Here is a 19802-nt window from a genome sequence, read left to right as displayed (position 1 = left end):
TGATAGGTGATCGGTTTATTAATATAGTTATCACCATGAAACTTCACCAGTTGATTACTTACACGAAGACAATGATTTATTGTATTACAAGTTTTCTAAAATTGCACATTTAAATATGCAAATTAGGCATAGGAAAATATGCCTGAACTTCCATAACTTTCCAGAATCTAAATCGGAAAATTGGATAAAGCCAGAGTCAACATTCTTATTTCATTTTGTTTACAGGTTTTAAACAAGGGAATATTTAATATCTATATTATACATATACCCCAGTAAACATGCGTATGTTCGTTATGTGTAAAAGAAAATAGCTGATCTACAAGCCCACAACGCCTGCAGATCGGCTATGTGTCGCCGGCGTGCAACTAAGTCTAATCAGACCTTGACGAACACAAGGCAAGCAACAGATACTGGGGACGTTGCTGCTGTATCCCTGTGATTCCTTCTAAGACAGTGCTTCTCAACCCGAGGTCTGGGGTCCATCAGTGGTCCTTGAGGGGGTTCCAGGTGGTCCCCTGCAGTTAAACTGAAATGATGGCGAGTTGGTCTTCAGATTGTCATAAATCTGTCATCAAATGGTGGCTCAAATGCAGAATAAATAATGGGCCTTCATATGAAAAGGGTTGAAAACCACTGCTCTATTAGATCACAGACAGACAGACAGACAAGCGAGGGGTTCCACTGCAGTGTCTGTCTGGGGTTTAAGGTGGCTCTGGGATGTTGCGGCAGAGAAGTGTTTAATAATTAATAGGCACCTTTCCACTCCCCTTTAAATAACGACCCGCTGGAGGAGTGAGATGCAGGTTAGCTCCTTGTTGCCAGAGTTAACACCGCAGCGCATCTAATGTCTGTCTGTCTCTGTAGAAAGAGAGATGACAGGGAAGTGCATTTTGGGAAGTGCATCACACACACACACACACACACACACACACACACACACACACACACACATTTAGGCGTGCATATGCACTGGCACCTATAATATATCTCTCTAAGGTGAAAGTGCTCCTAGTAGCTGCTAGTGGGCTGTGGATGAGTCAGCACACGTCTCTCCCTTTTCTGTTGTTTCTCTCTCCCATTCTCGCCCCTTTATGATGTGGTTTACTCTCCATTGTCTCTGCTGCTCACGTCCTCCTGCCTTTATGATGTGGTTTACTCTCCATTGTCTCTGCTGCTCACGTCCTCCTGCCTTTATGATGTGGTTTACTCTCCATTGTCTCTGCTTCTCACGTCCTCCTGCCTTTCTGTCCACATATCTCTTTAGCTTTTTATGTTTCTGTTCATCCCCTTCCTCTGCTCCTCTCCCTCTTTCCATCTATCTCTCCATCTCTGGGGAATCCCATAACCCCCCCCCACACACACACACACACACACACACACACACACACACAAAGCAGAGGAAACCCAACACTACACTGCGGCACTCCTGGTTTATCACCTCTTCCCTTTCCTCTCTCTCTCTCTCTCTCTCTCTCTCTCTCTCTCTCTCTCTCTCTCTCTCTCTCTCTCTCTCTCTCTCTCTCTCTCTCTCTCCATCCTTAATCTCTCCCCTGTTCCCCATAACCTCTCAAGTCTCCTTTTCCTCTCATTTCCTGTTCTTTTTATCCACATAAACCCTATCATCCCTATTCTGGGATGCTACAGTATAATGTACCTTCGTAACACCTGTGCGTGCGTGCGTGTGTGCGTGCGTGCGTGCGTGCTTGCGTGCGGGCGTGCGTGCGTGCGGGCGTGCGTGCACTCACTGCATACAGTATGTGCCTCCCTATCTTCATAGTGAAGGGCTGATGAGCTGAATGCTCCATTACCCTCCACAAGCAGTTAGCAGCAGCACACTAGCTATATACTGGTCTAACAGATAGTGGAAATTAGGGCCGAAGAGCTAGCCCACGTTTCATGTGTTTTACAGTACACCATTTCACCACTGTGAAAGATAATGCACTGGGCCTCAAATGTTATGTTCATGGCCACAGATGGCAGAATAAATCTTATAGTCTTGATCGGTATGTGGAATGAGCTAACGCAAAAAAAACTATTACTGGAACAATTGGAAAGAGATATTAGATAATGAATGGAAACTGTGCTTAGTTTGACTGGGCGCAGTGTATGTGCACATGACTATGAACTAGCAGAAAAGTGTGTTTCTCTGGACTCTCCTATGATCCGAAGAGCCTCTGTGAATCCAGGATTACTGTCAGAGCACAGACACCACTCGTAATTAACTGCAGTACCATGCAGGCTCCAGGCATGTATGTATAGCACTGTATTGACATTAGGGTTGGAACGATAATCGCTATAGTTTATCGTGATATAAAAACTCTCACAGTAATGGTATCGTGGAGGGTACCACTTAATCCCTTCATGAAACTGACGTGTATAGGGCTCGCTCTTATTTCACACAAGCTCACAACACATTGCTCAATCGTTGTGTGCTTGTAAATCGTGTATTTCTGGCGAACGTCCCCCCCCAGAATAGGGATGGTGTAGTTGGAGTGGTTGACAAAACTGTCATTTTAAGTATTTAAAGCATATATTTGTGATTTGTTAATCACAGTTATGTGTTATGTTTTGCATCGCATTCACAACGCGTTGTGAGCTCGTAGGTGTGCTATTTTTGGTGCTTGACACTACTGGCGCATGAGGAGATTTAAATGAGGCTTTATCTCTGTGCATGAACAAGGCATTATTTGTGGTGAGTGCTCCGTGTTGTAATGCCGTGTTCTTGTCTCCTCTAATCTAAATCCTGATTAAGAAGCCAGTGCGGAGTCGGGGCCAATCAGATATGACTTTGTAAACTCTCACATCTAACTGACGGGACTTGTTTAGGTATGACTCAGCTGTGTTTGAACTAACAAAGCAATAAATAAATGGACTGTAATGAGATTTTGGATGTCGACTAAAACAAAATGTGTCTCTATATATACTCTATAGTCTATATGCAAAGTGTCTTGTATTAATAATATTGATGTAATGTTGTTTTCAATGTTTATACATTGTTCTGTATTCGTTTAGTGTTGGTGGGCCATATCCAAGGATGAATTAAGGTTGATCTTTGGAGAAAAGTGAAATGTTGGCTTTTGGACAAATACAGTATTCAAATCAAGAAATCTTCCTTTATCCTACTATAAAATGAAGAAACCTCTCTCTGGCTGAAAGCGTGTGATACACAGGCATTGACCTCTCTCTGGCTGAAAGCGTGTGATACACGGGCATTGACCTCTCTCTGGCTGAAAGCGTGTGATACACGGGCATTGACCTCTCTCTGGCTGAAAGCGTGTGATACACAGGCATTGACCTCTCTCTGGCTGAAAGCGTGTGATACACGGGCATTGACCTCTCTCTGGCTGAAAGCGTGTGATACACAGGCATTGACCTCTCTCTGGCTGAAAGCGTGTGATACACAGGCATTGACCTCTCTCTGGCTGAAAGCGTGTGATACACGGGCATTGACCTCTCTCTGGCTGAAAGCGTGTGATACACGGGCATTGACCTCTCTCTGGCTGAAAGCGTGTGATACACAGGCATTGACCTCTCTCTGGCTGAAAGCGTGTGATACACGGGCATTGACCTCTCTCTGGCTGAAAGCGTGTGATACACAGGCATTGACCTCTCTCTGGCTGAAAGCGTGCGATACACAGGCATTGGAATACGAAGACGGTGACAAAGCTCATTCTCCACTTTTCCCCAAATCTATTAGCTGTTTATTATCATTTTTGTGAACGTCCTTGTACACTATGGGATCTGTCCCCAGGTGAGAACGATGTATATGGACCAGTCTTATTTTATTCTTGCTTTCACTTTGATTTGATTTCACTCTATTTCCTGTGTATCGTTTTGCTCTCTCTCTAATCACACAGCTGTTATTAGTTGTGTGATTACAAAGTGGTTACCGGTACATGGCTCTGAACCAAACCCGGGGTCAACAAACAGAGCGTGTGCGTGCGTGAGTGTGCGCGTCCATGTGTGTGTCTTTGAATTTGAAGCTGGTAGTTTTTCTGTGTCAACCAAACTTCAGTTCTTGTGTAGGTGCATGCGTGCAACCACTGCAGTCTCCTTGCTCTACTCACCCCCCTCTCTCTTTCTCCTGTCTCTCTCCTCCTGTCTCTCTCCTGTCTCTCTCTCTCCTCCTCCTCTCTCTCTAAGTTTATCTCCTCCCGATCTTTAATCTTTGTCTCCAAACCAAATCCATCCACCATCTGCATCTCTGCATCTCTCTCTCTCTCTCTCTCTCTCTCCTTCTCTCTCTCTCTCTCTCTCTCTCTCTCTCTCTCTCTCTCTCTCCTTCCTCAGTATCCATATAGCTTCCAATCTGTTTATCTGTCTATTTTCTTTTTTTGACTGCTGGTTCTTCTCTCTCCTTCCATCTGTGTGAGTGTGTGTCTGTCCTGGCTACGTAACACCATTTATCCCTCCATTTGGTACAAGCCCCTTAGAGTGTGGGTGGGTGGATGCATGGATGGATGTGTGTGCACGTGCGTGCATGTGTGTGTGTGGGGATACTGTACATGTGATTTGGGGTGATTTAAAGGAACGTGGACATGGCTGCTCCATATGACCAACCATGTGAGTGGCAGTCCCCCCCCCCCCCCCACACACAGAATTCACCATCCCACACACTGACAGACAAGCACGCACGCACGCACGCGCCAAAGACATTTTGTTGTAGAGGACGTACACCAAATAGGCACCTATAGGGTCTACATCCACAGTGTACGGTACGTGTATTAGTGTGTATTAGGTTCAGAGCAGTCCAGAGCACCTTCCTACCTACATGACTGCCTGCCTAAATATGTCCCAAACCGCCCCCTAAGGTCTTCCACTGCTGGCTTTGCCTAAAGAAATGGCAACTAAAAAATACGGGGAAGCAGATTTTTGCTTCTACGGACCGACGGCGTGGAACAAGCTCCCACTGTACCTTCGTCAGGCAGCCTCTGTAGACATTTTTAAAGCACAGCTCAAGACCCACTTCTACAACATTGCTTTGTATTGCATTACTGCTTGTTTTTTAATGTCTTTGCCTTGCTTTTCTTTTCTTTTTTTTCATTGCTCTGTAAAGCACTTTGAGCTGCATTTCATGACATGAAAGGTGCTATACAAATAAAGTTTTATTATTATTATTATTATTATTAATAGTTGGCTGACAACATGTGACCCTCTGCCAGACTCATATTTGTCCATATTGGCTAGGCAGAGGCACCGTGTAGTCATGGGTCAGAGTGGTGTTGTAAAAGTCACATGTTTGATGCCTTGAGTACTCAAATTGCCCTTGAGCAAAACCTGATGCCAATTCAATATTGTTCAGCACGTTGCTCTAGACAAAGAGCACTCAACGCTCAGCTTAAAAGGTTAGTAGTAGAGTAGTAGAGTACCCTCCTATTGGCCTGAATATGAGATATCCAAAAAAACAGGGTCGTATTATAATCGAGGACTATAGACTATTTGACATTCAACGATCTTTTTCCACAAATGAGTCTTGAAAAACGGGGGTCGACAATACGGTAAGTGAGCGATTAAAGGTTAACGTTTTGTCACTGTGACCTTCAGACAGCAGACAAAGGGTGCAACAATACTGACTCACCTAAAACATCTTGTTATCCTGCAGTAACAAAGTGAGTTTTAATGGAGCGACCATCTCTATCTCTCTCTCTCTCTCTCTCTCTCTCTCTCTCTCTCTCTCTCTCTCTCTCTCTCTCTCTCTCTCTCTCTCTCTGTTACTCTCCCTCATGTCGTACTATGTTCTTGGAAAGTATACACTGAACATAGTTACTTTACACCCTCAGTGTTTCTCTCAGATCCCTGTAACCAGCCTCATAGCTTGTTTAAAACGTTTTTGTCAGTGAAGCCGGTTCATCTGCTGCCCCTTAAACTTTTATCACCAGCCTTATGCTACTCTAATGGCCTCTTTAAGACATGACAGAGCTGCTCTTCTTCACGTAATGCAATTTCAGTCCCAGAGATTTACAGTCTCTGTTGTCAAATAGATTAGCAAACCCATAGACTCTAGAGAATCATGGAATTCAAGTGTCTGTGTGTGTGTCCTCTGTGGCAAATGATGAGCTTGTTGCATTGGTATGCTGTGGATCTTCTTAGCCTGGCCCAGCCAGCGTGCTTTTTGTTCTAGAGGGGTGGGTATAGCGCATGAAGCTTGTCCTGGATAATATTGGTTCACCAACCTTATTTTTGCATGGAGGCTCATCAACGTTGCAGTTAAAAATATATATATATTTTAATGTGTAATAGGAAAAGAAGGGGAAACATGAGTGCATGAAAAAAGCTAGTTTAAAACATGTGTTAGCACTCCCAACTAATGGACGTTTGGTCAATGTACCATTTGAAATGGTCAAACTAGCAATAGAACAAATGTTTAGAAGCATCTAGCATTTTCGTGAAAGCAAAGTGTTAACACTTGCATGACTGAGAGCTCATTTTGACCTATTTTTATAGATTTTGAATTTGATTATCTTTGCTCATGAAGCTTTCAGAAGGTTCCCCTTCCATGACCATCATTCCATCATCTCAGATTTTTTTTTTTTACATCTGAAACAACACGCCCTACACGTTCACGTTGTAACGTGAAAGATTCAGCAGCGGATCTCTGAATGTTGCCTTGAGAGATTAGTATGTGTGTGATGTTGGTGAGTGAGACTGTGTTGCGTGCACACAGCTCACCATCCATTACTGTGCAGTGTGTGCTGTATTGTTCTTTCTGCTTTGGCAATGTAAACGTATGTTTTCTCATGCCAATAAAGCCCATTGAATTGAATTGAATTGTGTGCTGAATGGGGACTGATGGACATTGTCATGTTTCTGCCGTAGGAAGATGAAGTGGTCCTGCAGTGTTCGGCCACCGTCCAGAAGGAGCAACAGAAACTGTGCTTGGCTGCCGAAGGCTTTGGGAACAGACTCTGCTTTCTGGAATCCACCTCCAACTCCAAGGTGAACATGCAACATGTTGCATCACGATGCATTGTGAGCTTGTAGATTTATTATCCAAAAATGTAGAAAAAGGGGGGCCAACAGTGTATCCAATGTACTGTATACTGAACAGCACATTGTTTTTACTATTATTTTGTTTTAGTGCGTTTGCGTTTCAGAGAGTGCCTCCAGACCGAGCTGTCCATCCATCGTGCTGCTGGATCAATCCCTGTCAGTCGTACTATTTTGTTTTTCTGTGTCTGTGTTTCAGAATGTGCCTCCAGACCTGTCCATCTGCACCTTTGTGCTGGAGCAGTCACTGTCAGTGCGGGCCTTACAGGAGATGCTGGCAAACACGGAGGAGAAGGCAGAAGGGGTAAGGTTAAACACACACGCGAACGCACGCACGCACGCACTTGCATACTATGCCAACATGCACTCACCTTCTAGTGTGTGTGTGTATGAGTCTGTGACGTGTCTAGACACACACACACACACACACACACACACACACACACACACACACACACACACACACACACACACACACACACTACACTAGCCTTTTGAAACCAGGCACACATAGTAGAACTTCCACTATACTAAATCTGTGTCCATTGGGGAAGGAGTCACGTGTGCAACATGTACCTAGATTAACCAATAGGTGGCAGTATGTAATTATAAGAAATAAGGGTTAGGTTTCTGGTTTAAGGACTTCAGTATTTTGTACCATACTTATATTGTATGTTTGCTTTCACCATCTTTGTTGAAGAAGAGTCTGGGCAATTAAGATTTAGTCTAATTAGAAGCCCTAAAAGTTTCTCAATCTTATATTTAGATTTAGTCTGGCTTAATCTAGTCACCTCTGAGGTATGGTTACTGGAGGTCAATGATTAAAGTGTGATTACCTTTGAGGGGATTGAGTACACCCATCAAACACATTAGTGTCAATCTCAGACCATCAGATAATGGTCTGATTTTGAATCTAAATGGCTTTGTGTTTCTGCTATTGTCCTGTTCAGATGGTTGCTCAGGAATAGAATAACCTGAAATGTCTTTATGTAGCCTAGTCTATTTGAAAGAAATGTTTGAGCTCGGAGACAGATTGGCATTCCGACGCACCACCATTCCGACCACGTGGCTCCCGCATGCGGTTAGGGACAGGGTTAGTAATGGGGCGTGTCGGAATGGTGACGTGTCGGAATAGCCTATGTGTAACGTTTGAGCACAGTCCCTCTGCTCAACCAGCTTCAAGTCCAGTACCAGCGTCAATTTTCTAATGGCTGAGTTCGGTGGCTCTAATAAAATCATAGGGGTTGGGTACGGTAATTCATTGCAGCTGGATGTGATGCACCATTCATGGTGTGTGAATGTTCCCCTCAGAGTTAAATAAACACTTTAACCCAGGATTGCCAGCAGGGCTTGATATTGACTTTTTGAGGCACTTGTCCTTTGGACAAGTTCACTTCCCATTCACTTGTCCGGGAACAAACGTCACTTGTCAAGAGCAGAGCAGAGCCGCCCAGCCTTGCCTCCTGTTAAGGCCAGTGTTTGACTGGAAACAGAAGATGAATATTCTTGTGACGATAACAGTGTGTTCATTATTTGCCTCCGTGTCCTGCACATGATGTATAGGGGACTTTGCAATGCAGCAGCTAGTCTTCCATTCTGTGTGTGTGTGTGTGTGTGTGTGTATATATAGGACTATAACAGAGTGCTTTAGCCTAGGGGAGCTATGCTAGCACTACATCACACAGAGAGAGAGAGAGAGAGACAGACAGACACACATTTTAACCAAAATGGACCCTTTTGGTTGCATTAGCAAAATATAGGTGTATTATTTCATATTTTAAGTGATATTAATTACAATGCATTTTCTTAAAAGGACTGTTCACATATGGGGTGTATCATTTTGTGGTAATCACTAATATCAGGTTTAAGTTAATAAAAATTGTTAGTTATGGTGGCTGTATTACAATACAAACTATTTGTAATAAAGCTAACCTAAAGCTTAAAGATAAAAAAAGATAGTTAGTTCATCCAAATTGCAAAATAATTATTTTAGAGACAAAACATAATCTCCATGAATTCAAGGCTTCATGGAGTGTAATTTTTAAATGGTGCATTTATATAGCGCCTTTATCCAAGGCACTTTACATCCAGCCACTCTACCCCTGAGCTGTATACAACAAGTATACAGCAATTTAATTAAGTAGGTCAACCCTTTTGGATTAGCCAGTTTCACATTTCAGAACCAGTTAAAAAAAATCTGAAATGCGAGAACATCTATTCCAAAAGGCTTCGTACATTTTAGAAGCCTTGACTGTATTACATGATAATGACTCATATCGGTTGAACTATACTACTGTATGCAAGAAATTATTGTTGGCCCCCATAGTATATTGTGAGTATATTATTGAAACCTAGTGAAATTAATTTGAGACTTTAACCCATTTAGGCCTGACGTCGAAAGTAAAAAATAAACGTATGTTTCTGTATCAGTTCAGTGGTGCTCAATATTTCATGTCAAGGACGCCAAAATTATTAGTACAGAAAATCTATGGAAAATACAGGATCAACCTCAATCTAATTGCAAAAAACCCCAAACTCAGCTGGTTTTGCGTCTTCAATATATCCTGAATAACAGAAAAAAAAGTTGCCTGGAATTGTGGCCAAAAAGTGTTTTCGTGCAAAACTAATGCTTGGTATGGATTCAGCATCATGAAAACCCCCTAGTTTGACACGTCACATGCTACTTAAAGTACCTCCAACTTAAACCTTTGGGCCCTCTCCAGGCCACACCATCAGATACCAATTCTCTTATCTGACACACAAATACATTTGATTCAGTTATGAGATTTCAAAGGTTTTAAGTTTATTTATATTTAACATTACAAACAGGATTTTGGGGGGGATTCGTGTAATACAATAAGAATGGAACACAAAAAAACATTTGTTTTCTATTAACCGCATACAGTACAGACTACATACTTACTGTATATAGTAATTGTAGAACAAGGTACACATGTTCAACTACAGTACTGAACATTGCACATATTTGGAAAGCTTACAAATAGAATCTTACCCAAAACCTTTAATACACTTTAGTGTAAAACTGTGTATACACTTTAGTGTAAAACTGTGTGGGCATGCACAGCAACATTTTACTTTGAGGAATGTCTTTCAGGATTGATCTATCCGCCTCTGCTCATTCTCCCTGAACTTTACCATTTCTTTACCCAAGTCTTTCTCCATCTTTGTGATGGTTCTGAGGTGGGTTTCCATCATGCCTGCGTTTTATGAGCTACTTCCTGTCAAGAAATTCCTTGCATGTGATTTCTTTCTAAGTGGAGTTTGGGAGTGCTCGTTGTCGAATATCACTCAGCGGCCCTGCGTACCACCACCTGTTTTGAATGTGCACATAATGCAGCAGGAGGTTGCTTTACTGATAACGAGCGCTTCCAAACTGATACTTAGAAAATAATCATCTGCAAGGAATTTCTTGACGTAGCTCATAACATGTCTACGGTGGATCTGTATTAAACAAAAAGTCAAGCTTTCCCTACAGCTGCAATGTTGGATGATTTAGACGTTGTTTTTTAATAGAAGTAGAGAAGACTTTTCTGTTTGGATGAATGGGCTGTCTAGAGCCAATTTCCAATACCCCAAATCTCGGCCAACTCTCTCACTCACACTCGCTCATTCCAGCATGGTGGTGTTACGGTGAAATTGGTGACCTGGTGAAATATGTGACAATCGTGTAGACATGCAAATTGTTGCAGTTTGTTTGTTCATTCAGGCCTCATATTTAAAGACCTCCATGTAAGCTGTGTCCACAAGATGGTCACATATTTCGGCAGGTCACCAATTTCACCATAATTTGCCATGCTGGAGTGAGCCAGTGAGTGAGCGAGTGGCCGAGATTTTGGGTATTGGAATTTGGCTTATGGGAAGTATCACCTAGGTATCACCTTGCTGGCAAGATGGCTGCTGTGTGTGTGTGTGTGTGTGTGTGTGTGTGTGTGTGTGTGTGTGTGTGTGTGTGTGTGTGTGTGTGTGTGTGTGTGTGTGTGTGTGTGTGTGTGTGTGTGTGTGTGTGTGTGTGTGTGTGTGTGTGTGTGTGTGTGTGTGTGTGTGTGTGTGTGTGTGTGTGTGTGTGTGTGTGTGTGTGTGTGTGTGTGTGTGTGTGCGAAACCCAATATGTAGATACACTAATGATAGTACTGTTTCTTTAGGCTGACACTAAAGAGGACTCTGAAGTGGTGTGTCATCATTGTACACACTGTGACAGATCTGCTGGACGGCATGTGCACTGGACTGAATGTGTTTACTGTTTATTAAATCATCATCCAGCCATTACAGTACATGCCTGCCAGACACTTGAGAGAAATTACAGAGCAGCAAACCTGTTTTCTGGCACGCACACACACACACACACACACACACACACACACACACACACACACACCGAGGGACGATGGCTACAGTGCAAGAGGCTGGCTTTAAGCTATGGAGTATTTCATATTATTATAGAAATTATTACCTTTAAAGCAGTTTTTCTTCTTCTTTTCAGACTTACATCAATGCAATAACAGCTGTTAACCAGTGTTGACAACATTCTAAGTTTTTTAAAGTATTTTTACCCCTTTTGAACCATTTGTTCAGATGAGGTGTAGACCATCACCACACTATTTATTATTATTATTATTATTATTATTATTATTTTACTAACCATACACACTGTTCAGATCATGTATTGTAATACATGCATCTGTGTTCATCCAGCCAAGGGTCTGCAAGGCTTCAGAGTCATAGGAATGGACAATTTGGGCAGCACAAATTGGAGGAGAAGTAATTACAAACATCAGATTTGATCATTTTAGGTGTGTTGGATGCTACTCTGGTCGTTAATGAGGGGCAATGAAAGCACAACACAACACAGTCACAGTGTATCTGTATCGATACAATGCAGCATCATAGCCAGATCTGGTTCGTTTTTGTGCAAATAAAATGAACAGTTCCTGGTTTTGGAGATATATATCATGCAGTTCTATTCCTATCCTATGGCTGCTTGTCCTTGTGTGAGAGAACCACCCTCCCTCACTCTCCACCTTTCCACCTGCCCAGAATAGTCCGATAAATAACATTCATTAGTCTGAGAATATTTAATAAGGCCGTTGTCCTTTAGCGGTGTGTGAAGTCGTACGATGTCGTCGTACGATGCTGCGTGCTGTAAATTGCCGATCGACACAATGCATTGCTTAACTCATTGACCACCATGTAGTGGCGACTCAGAGTGGTGCAGACCGCCACACATAGCGAGGGTCATAGCGAGCCGTTTTGGCTGGAAACTCAGTCAGGAAGTAAAACGGCTACCGCAAGTGTCATTTAATCCACCCAAAACATACTTTTTGTAAGCAAGGATCATATCGTTTTGAGAAATGAGGCACAAATCTTGCTTGTTTTGACCCAAAAAGAAGAATCCGGGATATTAGCGTTCAAAATGCTGCGTCCCCATAGACGGCATAAGCTCAAAATACCGGAGTGTTATGAGTGCATACAGGACACAGTTGATCACCATATAATCAATTGATATTAAAATATGCGTGAAAAGGCGAAAACAGGCGTGAAAATGAATCTTTATGCTGATTTGGGCTGATCAGATTTGTTGTTTGACCACAGTAGCAATGAAGAAAACTACAGCGTATGCCTTACGCTGTACAGTAATGTTTTGAACTGTAGGTTTCTTCACAGCTTCTAATTTAATATATTCCAGTAACAAAATAGCCAATTAGCCATTGGTGTTGCTGCAATTTCCATTGATAGGCAATTTTGAAAACAACAACATACAACATAAGCTCTTTCCTTCCCTTCCAATAAAGCATGACTATCAGTTTCCTCTTTTCATTTTACAGTTCTATAGTTCTATCTAATGAAATAGATGTTATTTTTGTTTAGTTTTTTTGTTTGTTTGCTTGATATTTTGTTCTTCATAGAACGATTAAGTCAACTTATTTTCTCCTCCTTTCTCATTTCCACACAGCATGTAGATGTGGAAACATGGGTAGGTGTTCCTTTCTCCTCCACGTCTGTCATTGGCATTATGATCGCCATCTCAATGTTAATGTAGTCATACTGACATAAGCATCACATGAGCATTGTCACCGCAAGTCTCTTTGTCTTTGTGTTTTCTGTGGCTACACTTGTGACTTCGGACAGCCATTGTCAGTGGGCTAATATGCTAAATGTACATCACATTAGTTGTCGTAGAGATTGAAAATATTTGGAGCGCACTGCTTAGATATGTTTTAAGCCTGTTGAGTCATGCTGCAGCAATAAGCAAATTACAGTCTTCGTTGAAAGTATTGTATTCTTTCAAAGTTCCTTTGAATGGGTAGAAAACTAAAAAGATCCCTGGAACATTCAGTATGTTGTGGAGGGATTCAGGAGGTTTGTTTCACTGGCCTTCAGATGTCTGCAAGCTTCTGATGTGGTAAATCTTACAGGTTTCATTGTAGGCTTCATTAAAGGAAAATATCACTGGGTTTAAACCTGAATCCCATTCTTCTGATGTGAGGAGATCAATAATATAGTGTGGCAAAAAAAGTAATAATAATCCTATTTCTTGGTCTTTTTTTATATTGACGTTGTGAAACAGTGACGACAAACCTGTCGTTTCATGTCAAGTGTACCGAATGCACTGTACACCCATTTGATGTCATTGTTACGCAGAGAAATACACAGGAGACATACAGTGCACAGTATTATTGATCTCCTCACTTCAGAACCAAGCGATCTAGGTTGAACATCTGAAAAACTGTTTCCCTTTAAAGAAATATCTACCCTTTCCAAGGATTTGGGAAAGGCATCAGCTCCAACGTCACAGTCTTAGGTTATATTTAGAAGTTTTATTTGTCTTGTTGAACGCAATCCTGTCTTCCCCACCAGGCTTATAGGTTTCAACACACAGCACATTAACAACACTGCTTGCTTTTTTAAATATACAGTATATCTTTACACTGCTTTTGAATCATGCCATTCTCTGTTATGGATCGCTCAATTGGAGCTGTGTCTTGGCTGGTAAATTATTTGCCGGATACAGACCAGTGCATTCAATGACACAGTGTCATGGTTTAAATGATGATGCAGTGCTACACTGATGCAGTGATGCTGTGCTACACTGAAGTATCTTTATGGATGCAATTCGCCTGCAAGCTACAATAATGTGTGGTGCGTGCGTGCGTGCGTGCGTGCGTGTGTGTGTGTGTGTGTGTGTGTGTGTGTGTGTGTGTGTGAGAGAGAGTACGTGCGTGTGCTTGTATTACTATACTTGTGAGGAACCAAAGTGTCCACACAAGCATACAGTACAGTGTATAGTATAATTTGAGAAATAGCGTGCGCGTGCTTGTGTGTCCATGCCGTGTGTGCATTGAACAGTATGTTGGGCTCCATGCAGTCAGCTGTAATGTTGCTGTTTCTTGTGGTTTGTTTGTGTGTCAGCGCTCTTATTGTTAGCATTCTACTTGTCCTCATCAGTTTGTCTGGATTCCCAGTTTGGGTGTCCCCAGTCAAACATCTTTCTCTGTTGAATGCAATGGAATGTATGTGACTGTCAATGTGTCACATTTTGTCCTAATAGTGCAATGGTTCTCAAACTTTTCAATTTCAAGGTCTCCCCTTAACTCTGACAGTACACACATGGAACCAAATTAATCCATTAGTGTCCACTTGGTTCCATTTGTATGCTGTACTACTACTGTCAAGAGTTACAGACTTGTATGTGTGGATTTAGATCCCCTAAAGGAACCCAGGGAGTCCCTGGACCCCACTTTGAGAACCACTGATATAGTGCATGCGGTTAACAGACAAACCCACCTGGAGGCTAGGCTCCATTTGTACGCCCAACTAACACTCAAGACTTTTGATATGAATATGGAAATTATTCTGTTTGAAGTCTCACAGCTGCCTGCAAAAGCAGAGTTTTCTGTGTCACAGCAGTCCTTACTCTTATACAATTTTGTCCCAGGCATACACAGTAGTACCATCCCCGAAGACTGTGCTAATGGAACCAAATGGGTCCGTACAGGTGCACTGCATCGGGTGCCATTTTGTAAACTGAGTGTACAAACACTATAGATTTGACTAAACTTGTAGTTATTAATCTATTGTGAGTTACTCTTATATTGTCTAGGGAAAATAACGTGAAGAAAAGTTAAGAAGGCCTGCAGCTATTGATTATTCTATTTCTCTTTTCTTTTTTTCTACATTTTTTTTAATGTTTTTACATTTTCTTGATATATATCAACAAATCACATTGTGACAAGTTGTGATCTGTTATATTCATTAAATCAATGAAATTGATTGTTTCAATCAAACATCGCACCCCTAATGTATATTTATTTACCCATTTTGATTGGGTTCCGTTCGCTTTCTGCAAGCTGCAAATTAAATGCGTCGGCGGCCTGGTGTTGTCTTTTAAATGTAGTAAGTAAATTAAAAGACAACTTGTAAGAAATCATACAATAAATTAACATCCATCCAACTGTACTTTAAATATATCCAATTAGAAGCTTTTTTATATTGTTTTTTTTTTTAAATATGGGATATTAATTGTGTTGAGCTGATTGCATATTCTGTTCGTATTAATTTATTGTTCTATTTATGTTTCTGCCTCTCCGACAGAAATTCATGATGAAGGTAAGTGTATTTTATTCTCTCTCTCTCTCTCTCTATCTCTCTCTCTCTCTATCTCTCTCTCTCTCTCTCTCTCTCTCTCTCTCTCTCTCTCTCTCTCTCTCTCTCTCTCTCTCTCATCCACATCACTTTGTTTCTCTTTCTGGTGTCTCAAATACTGAGCTGTCTCCTCTTCTTACCAGTGCTACTATTACTGCAGCTACGTTCTGCATACATAACATGTGACTCATCTGTCCGCTCTGCCTACATGCATTTGATCTCATTTGTTAGCACAGAGAACGGGCTATAGAAACACTACACCCACACCCTCTCAATTCTCAATTTGTGTTAATTCTTTACAGTTTTGTATACCTACTGTACCAGCTTGAAGCAACTCGGTAGTGAAACTATAGCACCGCTCCTTAAAATGGAGTCTCTAACGGGTCCATGGGGTTTGAAAAGTGTGAGGGAAAGCAGAGCACAGATGACAGAGAGCGGGAAACAGCTTAAGTTTACAGTTGAAGGGTAAATATTTGGATGTAGTGTTTGGGAGGAGGAAAGCATGTGAAAGGAGGTAGCATTTAACACTCAACCTCGGTGACATAATGAGAGATAAGGGAGTACAGCCTGGCTGGGTGGTGGATGAGGAGAGGAACTGGGCCCGTGTCTCTCAGATGAAAACACTATGCTGTGACATAGTGGAGCAGGTCTGCTGAGCTCCACTGAGTCTAATAATGAGACTCTCTATGATGGGATCCGATAGAGCCACAGGGCCGTGATGGGATATGGATGCTGTTAGCGCAATGCTGCTGTTGCCGGGCAGCCGGAAACCTTGTATGGCCAAAAACATTTCCTTCTTATTATCGTTTACAAATAAAATACCCTGAAAATAGCAGATCTACAAGCTCTCAATGTCTCGCAATGTGAGGCATTGTGAACTTGTAGATCGGCTATTTTCACAAATTCTGTACGACACTCTTATGTGATGAAATAGAGCTTCGAATTACGGAAAAACAAAACGTTGAAATATAGAGATACAATGTTTCTGCTCCCCAACAGCAACTCCTCTCCTTTCGCTGATAATTTTCTGTGACATGGTGATGTCGCTGAAGGTGAATTAGAAAAGTCTACTAATGTTGAATTCTGAATATGGTGATCATCAGACTATTCAGTTATGAATATTCCATTATATTACCAGAAATATGTGAATAGACTACCAGCCCCCTGGATGGTGATTGAATGACTGTATGTGAATCAAGTGGCTCTACTGGGAGAAGGACAATCGGACATAACACTTCCCAAAATGTTGTGCCTTGTCATGGAAATGTGTGGAATCTTCCAACATGCTCTCGACAGAATGCATTAGGAAGTGTTTTGTTAACTTCTTCAATATGTCCTCACAATACAAAGGATAGGATTCACATTAACCACTCAAACATTCTACTTCAGTTGACCAGGGTCCCCCAAGGGCCTTATGTCCGTCTCCTCCAAATCTATTATGACTAGATTCTAAGAGCATATTTCTGAACACGGCCATTAAACTGCAAATGGGTTAACATGCTGGTCCCTCCCACTGCCGGGTAGACGAGTATACCTTTCTGTTTGTCATCTTATCATCATTATGACATTATTTTTCCAGAAATTCCTGTGTTCCATAAAATAATTGCATCCGTGAAGTGCCAGCAAGTCTTGCTCTCTCCCCCTCTGTCTCTCTCTTTCTCACGCACGCACGCACGCACGCTCTCTCTCTCTCTCTCTCTCTCTCTCTCTCTCTCTCTCTCTCTCTCTCTCTCTCTCTCTCTCTCTCTCTCTCTCTCTCTCTCTCTATGTGCACGCAGTTCAAAGTATTATTATTTTTCAGTTTGCACCGGGCAAATGTGAGTGAAATGTTCTCCCTCAACGAAGGCTTCTGTCGATCCAACACACTGAATCGGCTGATACTAGCTAGAGGCCGTTGGTGTACAATATTTGGGCACAGACGCTATTCTATGACCCGATGCCCTGCCAAAATATGTGCAGGACTTTATACCACATATAAAACCTGGTGTCCCTATTCTGGTGTGAACAGAGCTCTAGAGCTATTTTCTGAGAAGAGATTGGTGTAGAGGGAATAAAAAGGGTTGGATCAAGTATAGAGCCCAGGAGAACCCCAGTCAACTAAGTACTGTATACTACAGTGTATACTAGGGTTCAAGACGTAAAGGTTATTTTTTTTCTTTACCACAAATCTCTTCTGGTGGTCCCTGGCATAAAAAAACATTATATGGCGGTCTGCGGTCAAATATAAATCAATTTGGGGGTCCTTGGCACAAAAAGGTTTGAGAACCACTGGTTTAAGTGGTTAAGAACCAATAGAATAGAATAGAATAGAATTTTCCCAATATTTACCTTGGTTAAGCAGTCCGGCTGTGGAGCTCAGGTGTTGATGATAATGTAATTGAAGTGCTTGGATCAGGAGGACTCAGGATAGCTGCGTCCCAGTTGTTCGCCGGGCTAACTAATCTAGATGTAGTGTTAATTGATGGGACTAATGTGGATGAATCGCTGTGACTTTGTTGGCTAGCGTGTGTTTGTTAGACCCTGGTAAGGTCCCATTCTGCTTGTCACATCGTATTACTCTATCCATTTAGCATGGAGCTAGCACACAAGAAGTCATAGAAGTAGTTTTATTTTAATCTGCTAGTTTAATATGCATGTGTGCACATGCACACACGCATACACACGCATACACACCCATGCACACACAAACTGGGGTTGCAGCAGTGCAGCAAAGCTTGTACATGCAGGATGCGTCCTCTGCAGTGGTCAGCTCAGTATTGAATGGCTCCATTTGCAACCTTGCATGTTGCACAGTGAAATACCCAGTGTTCAATTAACTCCAAAGAGAACACTGGGGGTTTCACCGTGCACTGTAGGATGCTGTTTCTCTCTCTTTGTATTATTCAGTTACATTGTTTCTCTCTGTTTCTCCCTTCTCATTCTCTCTCTCGCTCTCGTTTTCTCTCTCTTCTTTCAGACTGCCCAGGGAGGGGGCCATCGCACTTTACTGTACGGCCATGCCGTCTTGTTACGACACTCCTACAGTGGAATGGTCAGTCCAAACACACACATACTGTACACATGTATTGTACACACAAGTGCACACATTACATGCTTCGGCCAGATGGCTGAGTCACGCCCCGAAGATAGCCAATCTACAAAGCTCATATATCGGCCAGTTTCTGCTCGTGACAGCTGAGTGAATTACGGCTGGTTCCATTCTTATATAAATTGGCACTGCGGGGCGCTCCTATGTCCAGCTTTGAGTGTTTGTGTAAAGTGAGGACACAAATTGTCATTGGCCGGAATGAGATTATGTGTGATGATGTATGATAAGAGCGCCCCTCACTTCACACAGGTGTTATTATTTTTAAAGAACATGTTGAAATACTTTTGAAAAGATTTTTCTTTTTGAAAACATTTTAAATCTTTTGAAACAATAACTAAAACCATGGGTAAAACTAAAAGTGTTATTTTAATGTACTTGTGACAAATGGGTCCTTCCCGCGATGGTAGGGGAAACACTGGTGTAGACGAAGTGACCTTGTCCTGGTTCTTGTGTTTATTGCGTATGTGCTCCTCTGTGCAGTACCTGTGCTGTCTGTCTACCTCCCGCTCCTCCACTGACAAACTGGCCTTCGATGTGGGACTGCAGGAAGACACTACAGGTGGGACTTAACCCGCACTTCTTCTTTCATGGCAGCCATTTTGGGAAAAAGCATTGACGCGTCATAGAGAACCGAAGTCTCACAACACTACCACTAATTGATGCTTCATCTACAAACACAGATGTTATCAAATTTAACTTAATATCATAAACGACTCAGAATCGGCTGATTGGTTTATTTTTGGAACACAGTTCTTATATAATCATGCGATCTAAGTTTTCCCGATGGGATTTTCAATAGAAAAAATACTTACGCGACCCAGGGGTGATGTACAGGACTCAAGTACTGTATTTTAGACAGACAGTTCCTTATATAATATTAGACCCTCCATTATAGGTTGAAGGTGTTTTAGCACACAGTGATTCTTGTAATTAGTGTCTCAACAACGTGGGTAAAAATAGAAAGACAATAACATTCAAAATAGCAGAGTTGCTTAACACATCTAGTACAGGAAGTGCATCAAAATAGACGCTCCGGGGTGCCAGAGTAGTCGCCAGAGTAGTGATC

General features: G+C 42.0%; 1 protein-coding gene across 1 annotated transcript in view; it reads left to right on the top strand.

Annotated features, from left to right (window-relative positions):
• ryr2a (ryanodine receptor 2a (cardiac)) overlaps positions 1–19802 on the top strand; it is a gene marked incomplete at both ends in the record, with an annotated part of 231061 nt that overhangs the window by 58704 nt on the left and 152555 nt on the right. The window contains 6 exons of the mRNA XM_080790070.1: positions 6817–6936; positions 7187–7291; positions 12959–12979; positions 15598–15612; positions 18605–18679; positions 19217–19295. Of these exons, the coding sequence (XP_080646196.1) occupies positions 6817–6936; positions 7187–7291; positions 12959–12979; positions 15598–15612; positions 18605–18679; positions 19217–19295 (415 nt within the window). The remainder of the gene's footprint in view (positions 1–6816; positions 6937–7186; positions 7292–12958; positions 12980–15597; positions 15613–18604; positions 18680–19216; positions 19296–19802) is intronic.

This window comes from Protomyctophum bolini (assembly GCF_963924005.1).
Source record: "Protomyctophum bolini genome assembly, chromosome: 18".
In the NCBI taxonomy this organism is placed as follows: Eukaryota; Metazoa; Chordata; class Actinopteri; order Myctophiformes; family Myctophidae; genus Protomyctophum; species Protomyctophum bolini.
The sequence above is the reverse complement of the archived record's forward strand: the minus strand, read 5'-3'. Positions and strand labels throughout refer to the sequence as shown.